The sequence below is a fragment of the Kryptolebias marmoratus genome, linkage group LG20 (genome assembly GCF_001649575.2).
Source record: "Kryptolebias marmoratus isolate JLee-2015 linkage group LG20, ASM164957v2, whole genome shotgun sequence".
NCBI classification, from domain to species: domain Eukaryota; kingdom Metazoa; phylum Chordata; class Actinopteri; order Cyprinodontiformes; family Rivulidae; genus Kryptolebias; species Kryptolebias marmoratus.
In genome coordinates this window covers 8,824,180-8,842,102 of record NC_051449.1, presented here as the reverse complement: position 1 = coordinate 8,842,102, position 17,923 = coordinate 8,824,180, and the positions used below count along the sequence as shown (strand labels likewise).

General features: G+C 38.8%; 2 protein-coding genes across 2 annotated transcripts; one reads left to right on the top strand and one right to left on the bottom strand.

Annotated features, from left to right (window-relative positions):
• Positions 1 to 165: 165 nt before the first annotated feature.
• abcb8 (ATP-binding cassette, sub-family B (MDR/TAP), member 8) lies at positions 166 to 5,830 on the bottom strand. The gene is made up of 16 exons (XM_017426043.2): positions 5,657 to 5,830; positions 4,617 to 4,941; positions 4,389 to 4,544; positions 4,108 to 4,202; positions 3,862 to 3,967; positions 3,597 to 3,758; positions 3,348 to 3,433; positions 3,174 to 3,271; positions 2,963 to 3,068; positions 2,837 to 2,870; positions 2,576 to 2,712; positions 2,372 to 2,466; positions 2,156 to 2,289; positions 1,908 to 2,055; positions 1,573 to 1,823; positions 166 to 1,373 (listed from the first exon to the last, which is right to left on the bottom strand). Exons 1-16 carry the CDS (start codon positions 5,758 to 5,760, stop codon positions 1,302 to 1,304), a joined length of 2,109 nt encoding a protein of 702 aa, XP_017281532.1. The 5' UTR covers positions 5,761 to 5,830; the 3' UTR covers positions 166 to 1,301.
• A 454-nt stretch (positions 5,831 to 6,284) lies between these two features.
• atg9b (autophagy related 9B) lies at positions 6,285 to 17,529 on the top strand. The gene is made up of 14 exons (XM_017426042.2): positions 6,285 to 6,998; positions 7,151 to 7,194; positions 7,679 to 7,743; positions 8,368 to 8,538; positions 10,906 to 11,047; positions 11,216 to 11,964; positions 12,281 to 12,434; positions 12,527 to 12,706; positions 12,844 to 13,089; positions 13,296 to 13,534; positions 13,653 to 13,734; positions 14,006 to 14,096; positions 14,779 to 14,947; positions 15,089 to 17,529. Exons 1-13 carry the CDS (start codon positions 6,890 to 6,892, stop codon positions 14,928 to 14,930), a joined length of 2,424 nt encoding a protein of 807 aa, XP_017281531.1. The 5' UTR covers positions 6,285 to 6,889; the 3' UTR covers positions 14,931 to 14,947; positions 15,089 to 17,529.
• The last annotated feature ends 394 nt before the right edge of the window (positions 17,530 to 17,923 follow it).

The following is a 17,923-nucleotide window of genomic DNA, read 5'->3' as shown; positions in this document are numbered from 1 at the left end:
AAAAAACAAAACATATCTTCGTTCCAGCGTTGACATTTTTTCATTTGAATAAAATTTAGCTTAATACAATAGAAAGGCAAAAAACAACCCTCAATAAATCGTTTAGAAAACTGCCTTTAATAAATAAATAAAAGTACACAAGTATTAAGAGCAAACTGACACATATTAAAGTGAAATAGGTGACTTTTATTTTTTACTGACACATTAGGTATACAATACCAAAAGGAGAGAGGGAGGGAAAGAAAGACACCCAGGGGGAATTCAACTTGTTTGTACAATTACAGAAAACAAACATGAATAAAGAAACTTGGTGACTTCTCTATATTCTACACTCTTCAGCTTTTACAGACTTGAAGCTGTTTTAGTCCTGAGCCTGAAATCGGATCAAGGCCTCTCTGTTATCTTCACCTCATGTAAAATGATCATTTCAAATCAAATCTCCAGCTGCAAATGTGTTCCAGGAAGCCATCAGACTGTATGTTATGTTAAATATATTTCCCACAGGGGCTCATTTATCTGTTTAACTGTGTAAGCTCCATTTCAAAGTCAGATGCATTTCAGCTCCTCGTTGTTCAGTTCTGCTAACAAGCTTATAATCCAGTTTGCTAATACAAATGGAAAACTTTATATGAACACACAGGCTGCACCGCCACACTAGATGAATAAAATAAAAGCTTCTATTTCATTTATCACTATTGAATAAAAACAGGCCATTAAAGTTCTTGCGGAATCAAGATCCTTTTGTTTAGCATTTTCTTAGTGTTGATAGCTGTTAAGATTCTGATATATGTGTCCCAATAAAACTCAGTGAGCCAAAATATTAATTTTAAAATTAGTAAAATAATGTATACAAAGGCAGATAGCAGGTTAAGACTAAGAATAGCAAGAAAAATATTGATTGTGCCTAAGCAGCAGTTTTTCATAGACAACCACATTTGTAAGCCAAAAAAAGGTATTATTATAGATCTACAAAAGGAAATTTGCAAAACTGAATTCTCTAAATCAGATTTTATTTTATTTTTTTAATTATACTTTATAATTTTATACAAGATAAAATAAAACTGAAACTAAATTTTCATTTCAGTTCAAATCTGTACAGTAGAGCGTTTCAAAATCATCACAGCTTCATCCATTTGGTCTGCAATTACATATACAAAAACTGTTTTATAAATTTGTAATTCTTCTATACAGCTAAACAAAGAGCTGGTAAATAAACATCATATTTGACATAGTTCATCTAATAAGCTGGTATTTATTGTTTATCTAATGGAAACAAGTTTGTTTGTTTTTTATTTTTGCTCCTAGGCGCTTTGTCTGCGGATCAGATCAGAATAAAATCCTCCTTTGCTCAGCAGTTGCGAATGTGTCCCAGTCTGTAAGAAGGAAAACAAAAGGCTGTCAGATCACAAGAAAAATTATATTAGACAGCCGTTACCAATAGAAGGGAACAATCGGTTTTCCCAACACAAATGAGTGAACACTGACATAACTAATTTTTTGGTGCTTCTTTTAGCTTCAAGTTGTTCTGAAATTAGCCGAGAAATATAAGCAGAGATAAGAGAAGCTCCTCACCTCCACAATGCGGCCATTGCTCATGACACAAATTAGGTCGGCTCCTTGAATGGTGCTCAGTCTGTGGGCGATGATGAGCACGGTGCGACCCTTTGTGGCTTTGTCCAGAGCTTCCTGCACCACTCGTTCCGATTCTGCATCTAAAGCACTGGTGGCTTCATCCAGCACCAGTATGTTCGGGTTCTTGATCAAGGCGCGGGCGATGGCGATGCGCTGTTTCTGGCCACCTGATAACGTCACGCCTCGCTCACCTGTGAAGAGAAACTGAAGAGTTCAGATTTTGCAAGCAACACATGTTTCTAACCGAAGGGAAAAGCTTAAATGGAACCACATACCAACCGTGGTGTTATAACCATCTGGGAAACTTGTGATAAAGCCGTGAGCGTTGGCCTGCTTTGCTGCGTTGATGACCTCAGCATCTGTGGCTTCAGGCTTCCCGAAGCGAATGTTCTCCATGATAGAAGATCCAAACAAAACTGGCTCCTACACAGCAAATAAAACAGCCGTGAAATCTCAACACAGAAGTTAGAAATCAAAATCATATTATAAAAACCTAAACGTATCAGTAAAGAACAGTCCCTACCTGGTTGATGAAGCCAATGACTTGGCCTCTGAGCCAAGCAAGGTCCAGTGTTCGAATATCGAGCCCATCCAACATGACCACACCACTGGTCGGGTCATAGAAACGTTCCAGCAAGGCAGCCACTGTGGACTTTCCTGCAGGGTTTAACATTTATGTGCACAGCTTAAAAATTGTTTCTATGTCACCAACTAAGAATTAGTAATCATCTAAAATTACCTCCTCCGGATTCGCCAACAACTGCAACAGTTTTACCAGGATACAGTGTTAACTTGAAATTCTTCAGGACTTCATGACCAGGTCTCGTTGGATAACTGCGAATATACGAAAAACAGCACTTATTTAATGTCCTCTTGTGATTTTGTTCAGTTAAAGTCTAGACATGTATATAGATCTTTTTAGGATTCTTCTCAGGATTTCAACCTGAATGAAATGTTCATGAAGTCCACCCTTCCCATCATAGAATGGTATGGGATACGCCCTCCCCCCGAGAGGAGGATGGTAGGCTGCGCAGAAAGGTATTCAAAGACACGGGCACCAGAACTTATTCCTCTCACCACCTATAATAAATGTTAGAGAGCATCAGCTTGGTTCCAAATTAAATAAGATATATATATATATATGTATATATATATAAAGATATGATGCTACAAAAAACAAATACACAACACATCTTCTACTAACCTGTCCGAAAAGGATGGAAATACTTGCCAATGACCTGAAAATGAAAACAATTCAATGAGTTACTTTTCAGCAAATGCATTTAAATATAAATATGTTGTATGTAAATCACTGCGGGACATCTTATACCTTTGCACAGTTTGAGATGCAACCAAAAAGGACATGAGGTCTCCAGGAGACATTTCATTGCTTGAAATTAAAGTCCCTCCAGCATAGATAGTTCCAAGAACGATACCTGTTTTAACGGCATGCAGCACGGATACATTACAGACGGTCTGAGACACAGCAGCAGTGTGCTTCACATTGTGTCTAACAGTGTTAATACTGTAAACACACTTACAGTTCAGGGTGACGTTTGACAAGCCTTGAAAAATGGCTATCCCAGTGCCCAGATTTTCATTCATTTCACATGATTTGTCAACTTCATATGCATACAATCTGAGAAAAACAATCAAAGATTTAACAATTATGTTCTGGATTGATTACAACTATTACACAATGTACTTTAACTTACTGGAGCTCTCGTTCCTCCATCGCAAAAGCTTTCACTGTGCGTACATTACCCAGTGCCTCGTCTGCCACTCCCGTAGCTTTTGCAACCTTGATTTTGAAATCCAGTCCGATAGCAAAAAAAATACATTTTGAGGGTGAAAAATAGGAGCAACTCTATTTTTTTTTTTTACTGTTGGTTTTCAGCAGTACAAGTATTCAGGTAAATCTTTCCACAAAACTACACTTCTTAAAAAACAACGTATGGTATCACCTGTTCTTGAGCCATACGAGACAGTTTGCGCAGGAACGAGCCAATGAGAGCGCCTGCTCCCACCAGACACGGGAGGACAACCACTGTCAAACCTGTGAGTTTTGGAGAGATGATATAGAGGGATGCAAAACACCCGACTGTCTGTGTGATGCTTCGCAGACCCTAAAAATATACAAGAAATGTAAAAAAAAAAAGTGACAGAGAAGGTTAGGAGATTTATTTTCTAACATTGAACATCAAAAGACTGAGTCGTGCTTGTGAATACCTGAGAAATAACCAATTTAAAGGATGACTTGAACTCCTGAATATCGGCAGTCAAACGATTCACCAGCTGCCCGGTTTTATTAGCATCAAAAAAAGCCACATCTTGCCTGAAGAATAAAAGAACGGCAGGATAAACCTTTGGGACAAAGGTTTGAATGGAAGCACAGTAAATACTAACACTGAACCTGCTTAATTCTTTAGTTCTTTTTACATAAATATGTAGCTTTAAGTAAAATTTGTTGAACACCTCAGCAAGGATGCAAACAGGGTCTTTCTCATGTCTGCTGCCACTCTTTCTCCGACCCTCGAAAGGAGGATGATGTAGCCACTTGTTAACAGGCCCTGCACAAAGGAGGTGATACATGACCAGAACAATAAAACATTATTTATTTTACAGTTGTAATATTTCTACATTTACATGATTATTTTATTTGAATGACAGCAAGTAAAGAAGACTGCATGGTGGCAGATTTACAGATTTTAGTATTATAACTGTGTCATATATTGATTCATTTATTGTGTACTTACTTGGATGCCATACAGTCCAAGTAATTTCAGGGCAGGTCCTTTTATCTCAGTTATATAATTCCCTGTATGTTCTCTGAGGTAGCGTGCAACAACATTCACCAGGTTCCCGAGCATCAGTGGGATTTGAATGTTCAAGATAGCGGCACCAAAAGCAAGCTGAAACGAGAAATCAATTTAATCTACTTGTATTATATATTTAGCATGTTTGACACCATCTTTGAAGCTTACCACAACAGCACCAACAAGAGCAAACCACTGAGGTTTGACAAATTCCCACAGAATGTGCCATTTGAACTCAGGCCCTAGCTGTTTAGGTACAACTTCCACAAAGGTGTTGTTATTCTCATCTGCCTCGCAGTGAGCTACGTGGAAAAAAAGGCGCGCTGAGACTGTAAGCACCGCAGGTCCCAGGATGAACTTCAAACTTGGGGGTTTAGTTGATCGAATAGAAGACTGGCGGATGGCTCTCTGAGTGAGGCTCCAAATGCGACTCGGAGTGCTGCCAGGCTGCTGTGATGAACTGTATGCATGAGACCCTGGAGACGTATACCATCTGGACAAAACAGAAAATCAACACAGTTTGAGGCTGAATACACTAAACCATAAGATGAAATTGTTACTCAGGCTGCTATAACTAACTGAAACATAAAGGAGTTTTACAATTAATTAGAAATTAGAAATATTATTATTGAAAGGTCAATTTAATGATTTAAAAGACATGAATCCTTCATGAATTTGCGGTTACTAGAGGACTCTTCCTGCTAAAATGAAACACTCAGAACAGGGAACTGAATTAAAGTCTGGATTTGATGCAATGTTTTTTGTTTGTTTGATTTCGCTTCATTAAATTAACTGGCCTGAAGTGAAACAAACTGACTTAAAATGGACCTTATTTATTTTGGCGTATTGATTGCAAATGATTTATATCTCACATGAACTGAGCAGCACCTTTTTAAGTTTTTAAACTGGATTGTATCTAAACAAACACAAAGTGTTCTCTTCAAAGTGCAGATAGAGAAATTTAATTTGAGTGTATTAAAATAAAATTCAAGTGAAATTTCATATCTATAAATAAATCATTTTATTGCTAGTGCAGTTTCAAACTCTCTTGATTGAGATAGAGTGGAGAGTTCATTACTAGTCAGTCTTTTCTGATTGTGTCTGCAATATCAAAGCAGACTAAGTTTTCCAGTATTATCTAACTTGTAGCTTACACAACTAACACAAATCTCCTGTCCTTAGCTAGCTACTTGTCCAATGTAACCTACCGTGAGAGCTTTAATTTAACTCCTGTTTTATTGCAAAGCGAGTAAAACGACAATGTCCGCGACGGAGCAGCGGAGCTCAGTCTACAACAAAGCAGCTGAAACATGTTTTATGCTTCTTTCAGCGAAAAACACTTCATTAAGTTTAGATAATCGTTAAGCTCATTATTAACCTAGCCGCACCATGCAGGCTGCCATATTGATGCTGACCCACTTCTTCTTCGTCGTTTTAATTCCGGTAGACTAGACGCACCTTTGGTGTGTTGCTGTCCCCTCAGTTCAGTTAAAGGACTACCTAATCTATACTTCTATTTTTTTACCTGCCTTTTCTGTCAAATACAACGTTTTTTTCTGTTGTATTTTTATCTTAAAGGTGGTTTATCTCAGCTGTGTAAAATCCTTACCCACAGACAGTGCATTAGTAAAGAAGAGATTGACGAGATTACCTTAAAATGTGACTTGTGAAAGCAAAATAACGCTTTACAAAACCATAGGAAATGTATTGATAATGTTAGGGGATTTGTGTGTCTTTGTTTGAAAAAGAAACGAAAAGAAAACTATTTCTAACAGAACGTTTAAGAAAAACTACAATCTAGCAATCTAGAGTCGGAAATGACGCAGTGCCAAACGGAAGTGATGCGTCCGTGGTGTTTTGTTGACATTTGTTTTGTGAAAGACAAAAACAGTGGCCACGCTTATGGTGCGGGTCATATTTTTGGAAATCAACGAACTGGCGGACGGCGGAGCCCCGGCTCGTCGTTAAAACAACCCCGGGAGCGTCGAACGAGCTCCGGCGAAGACTCAAGTCAGAGAAGGAAAAATAAAGACCAGCAGATGAGGAGACCAAGTCGGGAACAAAACAAACCCTGTCACCCTGACTACATCAGGGGCTGAATCATTCACAGGCTAACCGGCTTGTAGACTCTCGGCTTTGGTTGTCATCTTTTATAAATGTGACCGACATTCAGCAGTAAACCTACCGAAGCTCGGCGGACTGAAATTTGTTGAGTTGTAGTATTTTATGACGGATCATGTAAGATTACACAAGCGCTGTCTGTCAGACTAGCTGGTTAGCATCCCAATGCTAGCTAGCTCAACCTTCTTTTAAGCTGTTTTGAGTGCCAAGTGTCTATAGAATGTAGTGGAGGTGGTCATTTTTTTGTTTTAAATTAACTTTCTATAGTCTTTACTACGAGAAGCTTGTCAGTTCGAAGTGAATGAAGAATATGAAGCACAATGGCTAACTTTGAAGCCTATCAGGAGTATCAGAGGATTGAGGACTTCGAGGAAGACTCCCCGCCAGGAGAGGAAAATTTACTGCTGCATGTGCCTGAAAGCCTGAAAGGTAAACACGTTTATAATGACACAGATTAAATGTGTTTAAGTACCTTCACGTTTCCTACCTTGAAAATACTGTTCAGACAGTCACCTGGAAGCATTTGAAATCCAGAAATGTCACAATTGTAGATTTATCATGCTCCATTTTTTGTATTACAGACTCATGGCACCATATCAAGAACCTGGATAACTTCTTCACAAGAATATCCTTTTACGTCACATCTTCCCAGCCCAAACTGAGGCTAGTGGGTGTCCACAGTCTAAACACTGACTTGCATAATGTTTACCACTGAAGGATTGCGAAACAAGCACCCTCGTAGCATAAATCTGTACTAGTCCCTCAGCTTCACTTACAGAAGATTAAGCTGCCTGGATTGAAAACAGAAATTTACCATATGCCATACAGATACATGGTATGATGAAGGATTTGTGTGGTTCTGTGTTTAAGAGTTTGAAGATCTTCACTTACATTAAGCTATATTTTATGTCTCACTTTGATAAATTAGTCTTTATTCAACGTGGATTGTATTTTCTTACAACTTTTTGTGTCTTTATGCCCTATACTTACAGTAATGCTGCAGAGATTGCTGATAAATTTAACCTATTGGTTAACACATGTGACATCACTGTGTCTATATGTGTTTTTTATTATGGTATTACACATTTTTCCTTAACCTCGCTGTCTACATCTATCACTTTCATCAAAAAAATGGCTTTGCCTGTATGATGTTGTCAGAATTCTTTGAACTTGTGTAAGTATTAAGTTGTTTAGACACTTGCAGATTGCATCATGGGAGATGGTATCATACTAAAAAAAAGGATGCTTTTATGACACTGGTAGTTTGTCATGTTGTCATCATGATACTTAACTGTGCCAGGGTTTCGCAAAAACAAGCTCACTTCTAAAGTTATTAGCTACATATAAATCTCAAGAAAAAAAAATTAATACATAATTCTGTCTCAGAGCTAAATGTTTTACCTGCAGTATTTCCTCTCTTTTTTTGTTTGGTTTAGTCTGTTAGTGTTAAACCCTTCACCAGGTCATTGTGTCAGTTCTAGGTACTGTTAAACTTACCTGGGTGCTGCACAGGTGTATGACTCACGTATTGGTGAAAATTTGGTGTTAAAATGATGCCTTAAAACATTTTGTCAAAATGTTTAAGTGAGTTGCAATTTGTTTTTGTTTTTCTCTGCAGTGCATCAATTACTTGTCAGAGTGTGCTGTTTGGGATGTGATGAAATACAGCTGCTAGCCTTTATGTGTTATGCCAACATCACTCGCTGTTGGTCGTGTTTTTATCGGTGATTTCTCATGTTTTACTGTCATAAAGTTGATAAAACATTCTCTTTTTTCCCCCCTCTTGTTTTTTTTTCAGTCAGTTTTTGTTTGTTGTCACATTCACTACATTCCTTGTCAACTGCGTGGAGTATGATATCCTGTTTGCCAATCGAGCAGTCAACCACACGGGGCAAGGCCAAAACCCTTTGGACAGAAACAAAGTCACTTTGCCAGATGCCATCTTACCAAGCCAGCAGTGCACCCAGAGGTAAAGATGTTCAGCTGAAAGCTACTAGCACCTCAGCTTTGTGGTATTGCATTTTTTTTTTCTTATGGGTCCAAAAATGATTTGAGTCGGCTGAAAACAGAAAGTGATGTGTGCCTGTTCTCTCATTTCAGCCAGTATGACGAAATGCTTTGTTCTCAGCCTGTATCTAGGATTAGAGACAGGCCTTCAGAGAGAGATTTAATTTGTCAGACTTTACACAGCTGCCCAGCCAAATATAGTTAAACAAAGAGACACATTTTAAGATTGCAACGAATGTGGCTACAGACTGCAAGATACAGTCACATTCACAAGGTGGGAATATTGATCAGAATCCTAATTAGCTAAGCTATTCTTGATTAAAATATTACTTATATTATTTTTGCTTGCAATGCTAGGAAATACCTCTATAAGTCATATTAAACTGTCACTGTGAAGCAGAGATGTGAGGTAGGAAGTCATATGTTGGGGGGGGGGGATCAGTCCCTATTCTCTATATGACTGCAAAGATAATCTTCCATTTAAAGCTGTCATCCACACACGAATCAATCAATCCGGCCAAGTCTTGTGACAACGTGTGCCTGCGCACATGGAGCCAGCATCGTGGAACAAACAGGATGACAGCATTGCTGTCTGTTGGATCGGAGCGCTCCAAGCGCTGCCCGCCACTTCTCCAAGTTGGCTCTGTCGCTACTTCCCTTTCTGGCTCAGAGGAGAATACGTGATGGATCAACTTCAACCCCCACTCCTCTCATCATTTTCCCTTGGTCAATTCACACATGACACCAATGCTGGAAGAAGGCATTGGGTTCAGCTTGAACATGTTTTGTGAAAGGGGCTTCTATTTAGTAGGATTCTCTCAGAACTCCTCCCTGGTCCAGTCTTGAGTGCCGGAAGCAGTCACAAGTTTGTGGTTATCATAAAAAAATGTCTGGAATTAAAAGAAGCTTTGGTCAACACTAGTTAAGCTTTAATAGGAATGATCTGTTTTGTTTTATTTAAAGAAGAAATCAAATTAGTGATTCTAAAATGTTGTCCTTTCCCACCTGTGTTGTTTATTTCAACATTTTCAGCTGCTAGTTGGAACATTCTTCCAACTCACGGTTTCTTGGAGGAAGATGTTTGTGTACGCTGCTCATGCTGGCTTTGGGGAGCAAGCCAGTGTAATTGATAGTTTTGGTGCGGTGTGACTGGCCAGCCGAGATACTGACAAGCTGACTACCACATGACTCATTGCTCCTTTGCTGCAAGAAACACCCTCCCACCACCACAAACCTGTGTTCACTTTTTATTTTCTTATATTGTCTTAACTGGGCTTGTTTTCCTTTTCATAGCCTGAGCCACAGGCCTCTCGTTGCCAGTTAGAGCTTTATTGTAACCGCGACTCAAAAGTTGTTTATATCAAAGTCAGTGACGTTCAGCCGCTTGGAATTCTAATTTGGGAACAGCTTGTCCTACAGTCTGGAGTCTCTCTGTCCTCCTCATAGCTCATATCTAATTTCACATTTAGGCAGTTTTAAAGCACTTGTGTACGGAAGACAATATTAGAATTTATTTCCCTCTCAGAGTGACTTAATAATAAATTACAGAACATTAATGTAAAAAAAGCTTTGATAGCACTTATATCAGTTTATATATATATAATCTGTTTTTGAAGTGTTACAAGAGGAACTGTGGTGTTGTTTGTGTGCCGTTGACTTCTCATTGTTGCTGTTTGACATTTTGCACTAAGTCTTGACCACAGATTTAACTCTCCATAAGTTACTTGATGCAGAGGGAAGGATTATGGAAAATTAGGCAACACAAAAACAACAGAGACAGATTTGCTTCCAGCATGTCGTCCCTTAGTGATAATCCAATGATTTTGCACAGTTCTGATTGGCTGAAACTTAGATTAAACCAACAATAGGATAACTACAAAACAATAAGAAAAAAAAACCATATAAAACAGGAAAATGTATGAATGAGAACCGCACACTCATTTCCAAACACAGTTTCAGCATAATTATTTTAATTCCACTGCAGCTTTTGTCTTTTCAAGACAAAAATAAAGTGACATTTCTATGAACAGAGCAAACACAAATAAGAGCAGCCAATATTTTAAGTTGTCCCACATATTTTTCTAGCTATTTTTTCTTAACATCAGTCCCAAATGGCACCAGGAAACTACAGTAGATGAAAAACAACAAAAAGTGGGTCTAAGCTGAGACCTTTACTGTTTTTAATCACTTATTTCAGCCTTCTTTGTTTGCCAAACAGTTCGATTTTCTAAATGTTACACATACACTCATATCTGAATGACCAAAGCAGAAAATGTAATGGAAATATAAAGTCACCCAATGTCTGAACGTAGCTTTGTTTTTGTCTCAGGATACAAGAGGACAGCTGGATCATCTTTCTTCTCATCATGGCAGCCACCTTCTGGATCTATCGGCTTGTAAAAGTCTTTTGCAATCTATTGAGCTACTGGGAGATCAGGCAGTTCTACATCAAAGCACTGAAGATCAATATGGTAAGTGCTGCATCTACTGGGCTGTTAGTGTGCTAAAACAGAAATAAGTCTTCGAACTAATACCTTTGTTTGTTTGTGCTATGAGTCTCAGTGATTTGTGGTGAGTAGTTTTGTCTTCCACTTTTGCAGAGTGAGTAGTTTTACTTTGTGCTCTTTTCCTCGTGCCAGGATGAACTATGCAACTTCACATGGCAGGAGGTCCAGGACCGACTCATCAGCCTGCAGAGAGAACAACAAATGTGCATTCACAAGAAGGAGCTGACAGAACTCGATATCTATCATCGTATTCTCCGTTTTAAGAACTACATGGTGGCCATGATAAATAAATCTCTGCTGCCCGTGCACCTGCAGCTCCCCCTGCTGGGCAATGTGGTCTTCTTAACCCAGGGTTTAAAGTACAACTTTGAGCTCATTCTTTTCTGGGGCCCCGGCTCTCTGTTTCAAAACAAGTGGAACCTGCACCCCAAGTACAAGCGCAGTGGAAACCGCCTGGAGCTCGCCCAGCAGCTCAGCAGAGTCATCCTGCTCATAGGGTTGGCCAATTTGCTGCTGTGTCCTTTCATCCTGGTGTGGCAGGTGCTTTACGCGTTCTTCAGCTACACTGAAGTGATCCGAAGGGAACCTGGAAGTTTGGGCGCACGCCGCTGGTCGCTGTATGGGCGCTTATACCTGCGTCACTTCAACGAGCTGGACCACGAGCTGCATGGGCGATTAGGTCGTGGCTACAAACCCACGTCCAAGTATATGAACTCCTTCACATCACCGCTGTTGACTGTGCTTGCAAAGAACATCGCCTTCTTCTCAGGGTCAGTGTTGGCTGTTCTCATTGCACTGACCGTGTATGATGAGGATGTTCTTACAGTGCAGCACATTCTGACTGCTATCACTGTGCTGGGAGTGGTTATTACTATTACCAGGTGAGTTCTTGGGGCAGCTTTAATGTCAGTGTGAATGGGCATAAAATCTATGGAAATAGTTGTTACTGATATAATACTAATCACATGACATTACATAATAATATACAAATATAAAATGTATACATCACAACTGCATGAAACACTCACTGTTTTTAGTATGAAAATTATTTGTTTCATTTTGTCATTTTACTATTTTGGACATAGTTTATGTCCCAAACATCACATTATCCTTTCAACTATTATTTTTTCATCATTATTCTCTCATTTTATAAAGAGTGGCAGTAATTCTGACATTTTTGTACCTGTTTCACTGAAGGTCCTTCATCCCAGACGAGCATATGGTATGGTGTCCGGAGCAGCTTCTGCAGTGTGTGCTGGCACACATTCACTACATGCCAGACCACTGGAGGGGCAACGCTAACAAGAGCGAGACCCGCGACGAGGTGGCACAGCTGTTCCAGTACAAAGCGGTGGGCAAACAGCAACTCAGTAGTAGAATATGGTTATATTAAAAAAACTAAAAAAAAAACTGATAAACCTTCCTTTTCTGTGTTGAAATCAGGTGTTTATCCTGGAGGAGTTGCTCAGTCCCATTGTCACACCATTTATTCTCATCTTCCTCCTGAGAAATAAGTCTCTAGAAATCATTGACTTCTTCAGGAACTTTACAGTGGAGGTGGTTGGAGTTGGAGATATCTGTTCCTTTGCACAGATGGACATTCGGCGTCACGGAAACCCAACCGTAAGACTAATTTACCTTGTACGGCAGGATTAAACCCAGTATATTGAGCAGCTTTCTGAACAAACAGTACAGCTGACTTATACAAAGCTGTAATTGGTGTTTTGTTTACAGTTGTGTGTTTATGGTTATGATTGCAGTGGATGTCAGAAGGCCAGACAGAGGCGTCAATATACCAGCAGGCTGAGAACGGCAAGACAGAGTTGTCTCTCATGCATTTCACCATAAAGAACCCACGCTGGCAGCCACCTCAGGAGAGCTCATTGTTCATCAGCCATTTAAAGGGGAAGGTGCAGCATGACGCACAGGGTGGGCCCTCCACACAGCTGCTGCTCTCTGAGGCTCCTCTCTGCACGTCACTGCAGTCCAACGAGTCTGCCACCGGGGTACGAAACCGTACACAAACCCTATGACCTAGGCATTTATTTGATTTTGACATCAGTTATGTGTCAAAAGCATATTATCAAAGAATAATGAGGAGGTTTTTTTTACAATATAGATATGTAACTAATTGTTCCCTGCATGTTTGTTTAAAAAATATATAATGTATGAATCACTACAAGAGAATATTAATTACCCTTGTGGTTTCCAGCCTGAAAATTTATTAGCCAGTGTCCTGGCCCACCCTATCCTTACCGCATCTGGACTACAAGGACGAGATCATCACTTCATCCCACCCAGCACTGCTGCTTCTGCTGCAGCCAGCGTCCTGGCCTCCTTATCCACCTCCCAGCTTCCACACACCAGCCGCGGCCGCTCGCACGGCCTCCTGCCATCCTCCATCCACCCTGAAACCACCATGTATCACAGCGATCGCACCATTCTGAACAGGTATTTTGAGTCGGAACATTTAATAATGCATCCATTATTCCACAATAACTACAGTGTCCTTTAATGAAACTGGTAGATGTGATAAAAAGGTCTAACATCATATCTGTGTTTCTACCAGTGACTCTCACATCCGGAGCAATGCGCTGCACTCAGAGTTTGCCTCTGCAGAGATGAGTCTCCATGCCATCTACATGCATGAGGTAATTTTCTAGCCACTAATTATCAGTTTGTAAATTCACGTGTGGATTCTACACAAGCTTGAAAAGTGTGTGTTTGTAGCCCTCATGTAGCACGGCAGCTTCAGTTGATTTATTTTTGTGTTGATAACATTTTCAAAGATCTGTTTGTTTTTTTTTTCTTTAATACTCAAAGTTGAGATCTCTGTCAGCGTAGTGCCTTCTACGTATCTGATGTGATCCACCAGTTTAGCACTTTACACTGATCTGAACTGACAACTGTTTGGCTCTCCAGCTCCATCAGCAGAGCTCTCACCCACAGAAGACATCAGGACAGTGGAACGCTTCAGTGCCGATGAGAGATCTGCACACAAACACAAACACCGGTAAATGGAGTTATTGATTGTGGATATCTTGCAGACGTACAGTAAAAAAAAAAGCATAGCCAAGTTAGATCTTAGAAGCAGTTTCTGTCAGACTTGATAAGTGTGAGAACCTGCTAACATCAACTACACACACTCTCTCCCCATAAATTCTCCAGATAAGCGTCTGTTCTTATCACTTGTAAGCTCATTTGGACATTACCAGTCTGACAACTTGTCACCCAAGAAGAAGGTGCTTGGATTGAGAAATTCACTGCAAGTTTCTTCAATTTCCTAACTGTAGCTAAAGACAAAATAAATGCCATAAAGGTTTAAAACGCTATTCAGAGAGACAAAGCAACACAGAATCAGATTTATTTGACATCCATCATGTCTGAAACATTGGACAATAAAATGTGTTTCTCAGACCAGTCTAAAATAAATTAAAAAAGAGTAAATATATAACCTAAAGTTACATTAATTTAACAGTATGTTGTGTGTATGACTTGGCTCTATTTTTAAATGAAGCTGTTTTTTGTTGTGAATGTGATGCCAAACACTTTTGTACTGTTTTCAAGTAAAGTGTTTTTTAGACTGAGTTTTGTTTATCAGAACTAATCTTAAAAAAAAAAAAATAAATAAATAAATCTTTCCACTCATTGTAGCTTGACGCTGCACCGGTCAACTTTCGACCCCGTTTTGTCAGGTTTTCAGGTTCAAAGTGGCCATGGTTCCAGCATATCCATGCCCACCCCTGTTCACCTGGGTGACTGGAAAGAGGAGGAAGAGGAGGATGAAAATGATCAGGAGATCAACAGTGGATCTACTCCAAAACAGGGCATGGGGAGTAGTTGTTAAAGTGCCTTTGTCATAAGGTAAATAATTTAATTTAAGCTCTGTAATATAAGATGTGGTGCTACACCTGTGATATCATTGATTGCACCTTAATTGCCCCTTTATCCTAAAATAATCTATTGTTGTATGTTTTCCTTTTTATTCTTTCTCCCCCTTTATAGCGTTTACATTTTTCTTTTTTCACCGAACATTGTGGCCTTAGATGAGCTTCATGACGAGTTTAGCATGGACCTTTAAAACATCGTTTGTTGTAGGAGGGGCTCATTGACGAATAACCACTGTCTCCGCGCCTCCACACCTCATCCTGTCACATAAGGCAGACTGTGTCATCAGGGAAAACATGTGTCTTCCGTCCATTTTGTCGTAGTTTACCATTAACTTGTACAAACCACATCGAAACATCAAGCTCGTAGACAGCGTGCGCTCAGCGTGACGGCGGAAGTTTTACTTTGGAATGCGAAAGGCTCACCACAACTACTGCTGTGCTTCTGTGCGCGTGATTCTTCAAGGACCCGTGCATCATAAGGTTTTTCAGCAAGTCTTTTTTTCCCCCCCAACACATTGACATCTTGATATGTGCTGAAACACAAAGACTGCATGTTGTATCTACCTAAATAGATTTGATCATCTGGGGGGAAAAATACAAAAAAAACAAAAAATAATATTTCAACATGTGTTTGACCCTTGTGGCATGTAAATACACTTCTGCATCATACTTGTTGTTGAAAAGGTCAGGATTTTTACTACCAGATTTAATCCTTGAAAAAAAGATAGTAAGTATTGATATGATAAAAAAGCTGACTATAGAATAACTACTACATTGTCATTTGGAAGCCCTGCTGGCTCTAGATAATCGGACTGAAATAGACTGTGCATACACACACTCTCATGCTACTGTCTGTATTTAGTAGTCTTACATTCAGATTTTGCTCAGTATTACTATTTCAGGTGATCATTTGCCATCAGTGGAAATGATCACCAAATACTCTTGCCATCAAAATCTCAAATGCAGATGGAAGATGCCTGTTAAGTCTATTAAAGCTGGACATAAGGTCGGCTTTATGCCTTAACACTGTATAGAAACAAGTGTTTTTAATCCCAGCTATACTTATTACCTCAATGGTGGTGAAGACAAACTAATTCTCAAATAATACCTCTGCAGTGTAAAGGTTTATATTTAATTATTATTATTATTTGCAGTGCACAGATGCCGCTTTTAGCTGCATTTGGATTTTAGTGGTATTTAATTTCCATATTTTCTTACCCAGCAGTAAAAAAAAAATCAGCTTTAATATCTTTTTAACAAACCAGAATGGTATTGCATCTACAAATCATTTTGTGCTTTTTTTTTTCTTTCTTTATTAATATTTTCCCAAAATTGTCATGTTTAAAATGGGAGTTCAATGGAGGGGCTTATTTCAGAGTGCGCCCTTTTGCCTCTGCTCCTTTGGATCATTTTTAAAATTGAAGTTTTTAAAAATATAAACTTTTTCTTTCTTTTTTTTTTAAAAAAAAAGGGCATGAGGGGGAAAAAGCCACCATCATTTTTTAGCTTTAAGAGAATCTGTTACTCGTCTTTTTCCTTGTGTATAACTGATAAAAGTATGTATGTATTATTTATTTTAAAAAAAACAAAATTTGATTATTTTGAACAATAATTTAATAATAGTCCCACCTGACTTGCTTTCCTTTAATTGTAACCTATTCAGTAAAAGATAACAAGCCCAGCAACATGATGTTGAATTATTTGTATATAAGCATTAGCATGTGATGTATTGTGATTTACCACAACATACCACAAAAAAACACACTGTGGTCTGTCAGAAAGGATCAATATTGATATGAAGAAATATTGCTGTGTGTTTCTGTCACACACCTAAATTTGCTCACATGGGTTTTGCAGTCGATGTTTATTTGAGGTGCATTATTTTTTTTTATGTCGTAAAAACACTGGAGCTCCACTCTTTGGACAGTTCAGACGGTCTCTAAATTTGCCCACATTTAAGGTTTATTGTTAGCCATTAATCATTTGCAGTGCCTTAGGATTAATGATTAATATTTGCTCCTTTAGAAGCCATCTTATCTACACCATCAAATCCTCTTTTTTAGACTTAGCAGCGCAAACAGTTTGCATTGTATTTGACGGGCGAGTCATTTCTGGATATAGCATCCAATATGTTGTAGATGTGGCTTGCAGGATAAATTGCTAAATGATGCTGAGAACTCGTATCAGCACTCTGCTTCTTGTCGTTGTGTCTGGGATTGCACTATCATAAAAATAATCTAAAGAAATAAGATTTTGACTTTAGTTTTTTTAGTTTTTTTTTGTTTTTAAATCACTACACTCCAGTCAACGAATCACAGTGACTGGAACAAGGTGCTAAGTTTTCATCTTCTAAGTTTTCATCCGGAGATGGTGAACCTGTTTGTGTTTTCAACATGTTTGGTTTTTCTCTCAAAGTTTGAGTTTCATCTGTACATTAGGCATTTACTGACAAAGGAAACATGCCAAAAGAACTTGTTTTCAGCACAGTTTTGTTATACGTGTTGTTTTCTGTGTGTGAATAGAGACTAATAAATCTTATTTTGAGTGTTAATCATTCGATGCGTGGTTCATTATGAAATGTTTATTTAAAATAAAAACTTTTCTCTGTTTTGATTTACTGTGGCTGGGAAGCCGTGTCTGCTTAGGGGCATAGCAGCCCACATAAATTTGATAAATTTTAATCTATTAGCATATCAGTTGTTCCAATTTATCACTCAAGAAGCTTGATAACCTTTTGGTACAGATATTTATTATCTCCAAGAGTTTATCGCTGACTGTGTGGCGACAACGTATCTAAAACCTGACAGAATATTTGGTTTAACGTTTCCTCTATATGCAGTTGTGACAAGTGAGATAGCATCATGTACAGTATATCCTGTCATGTGAGGTTAAATATAGGGAAGCAATATTCAGCTGCCACTAAAATTAGTAGCTGGTGAAGTCTGGCAGG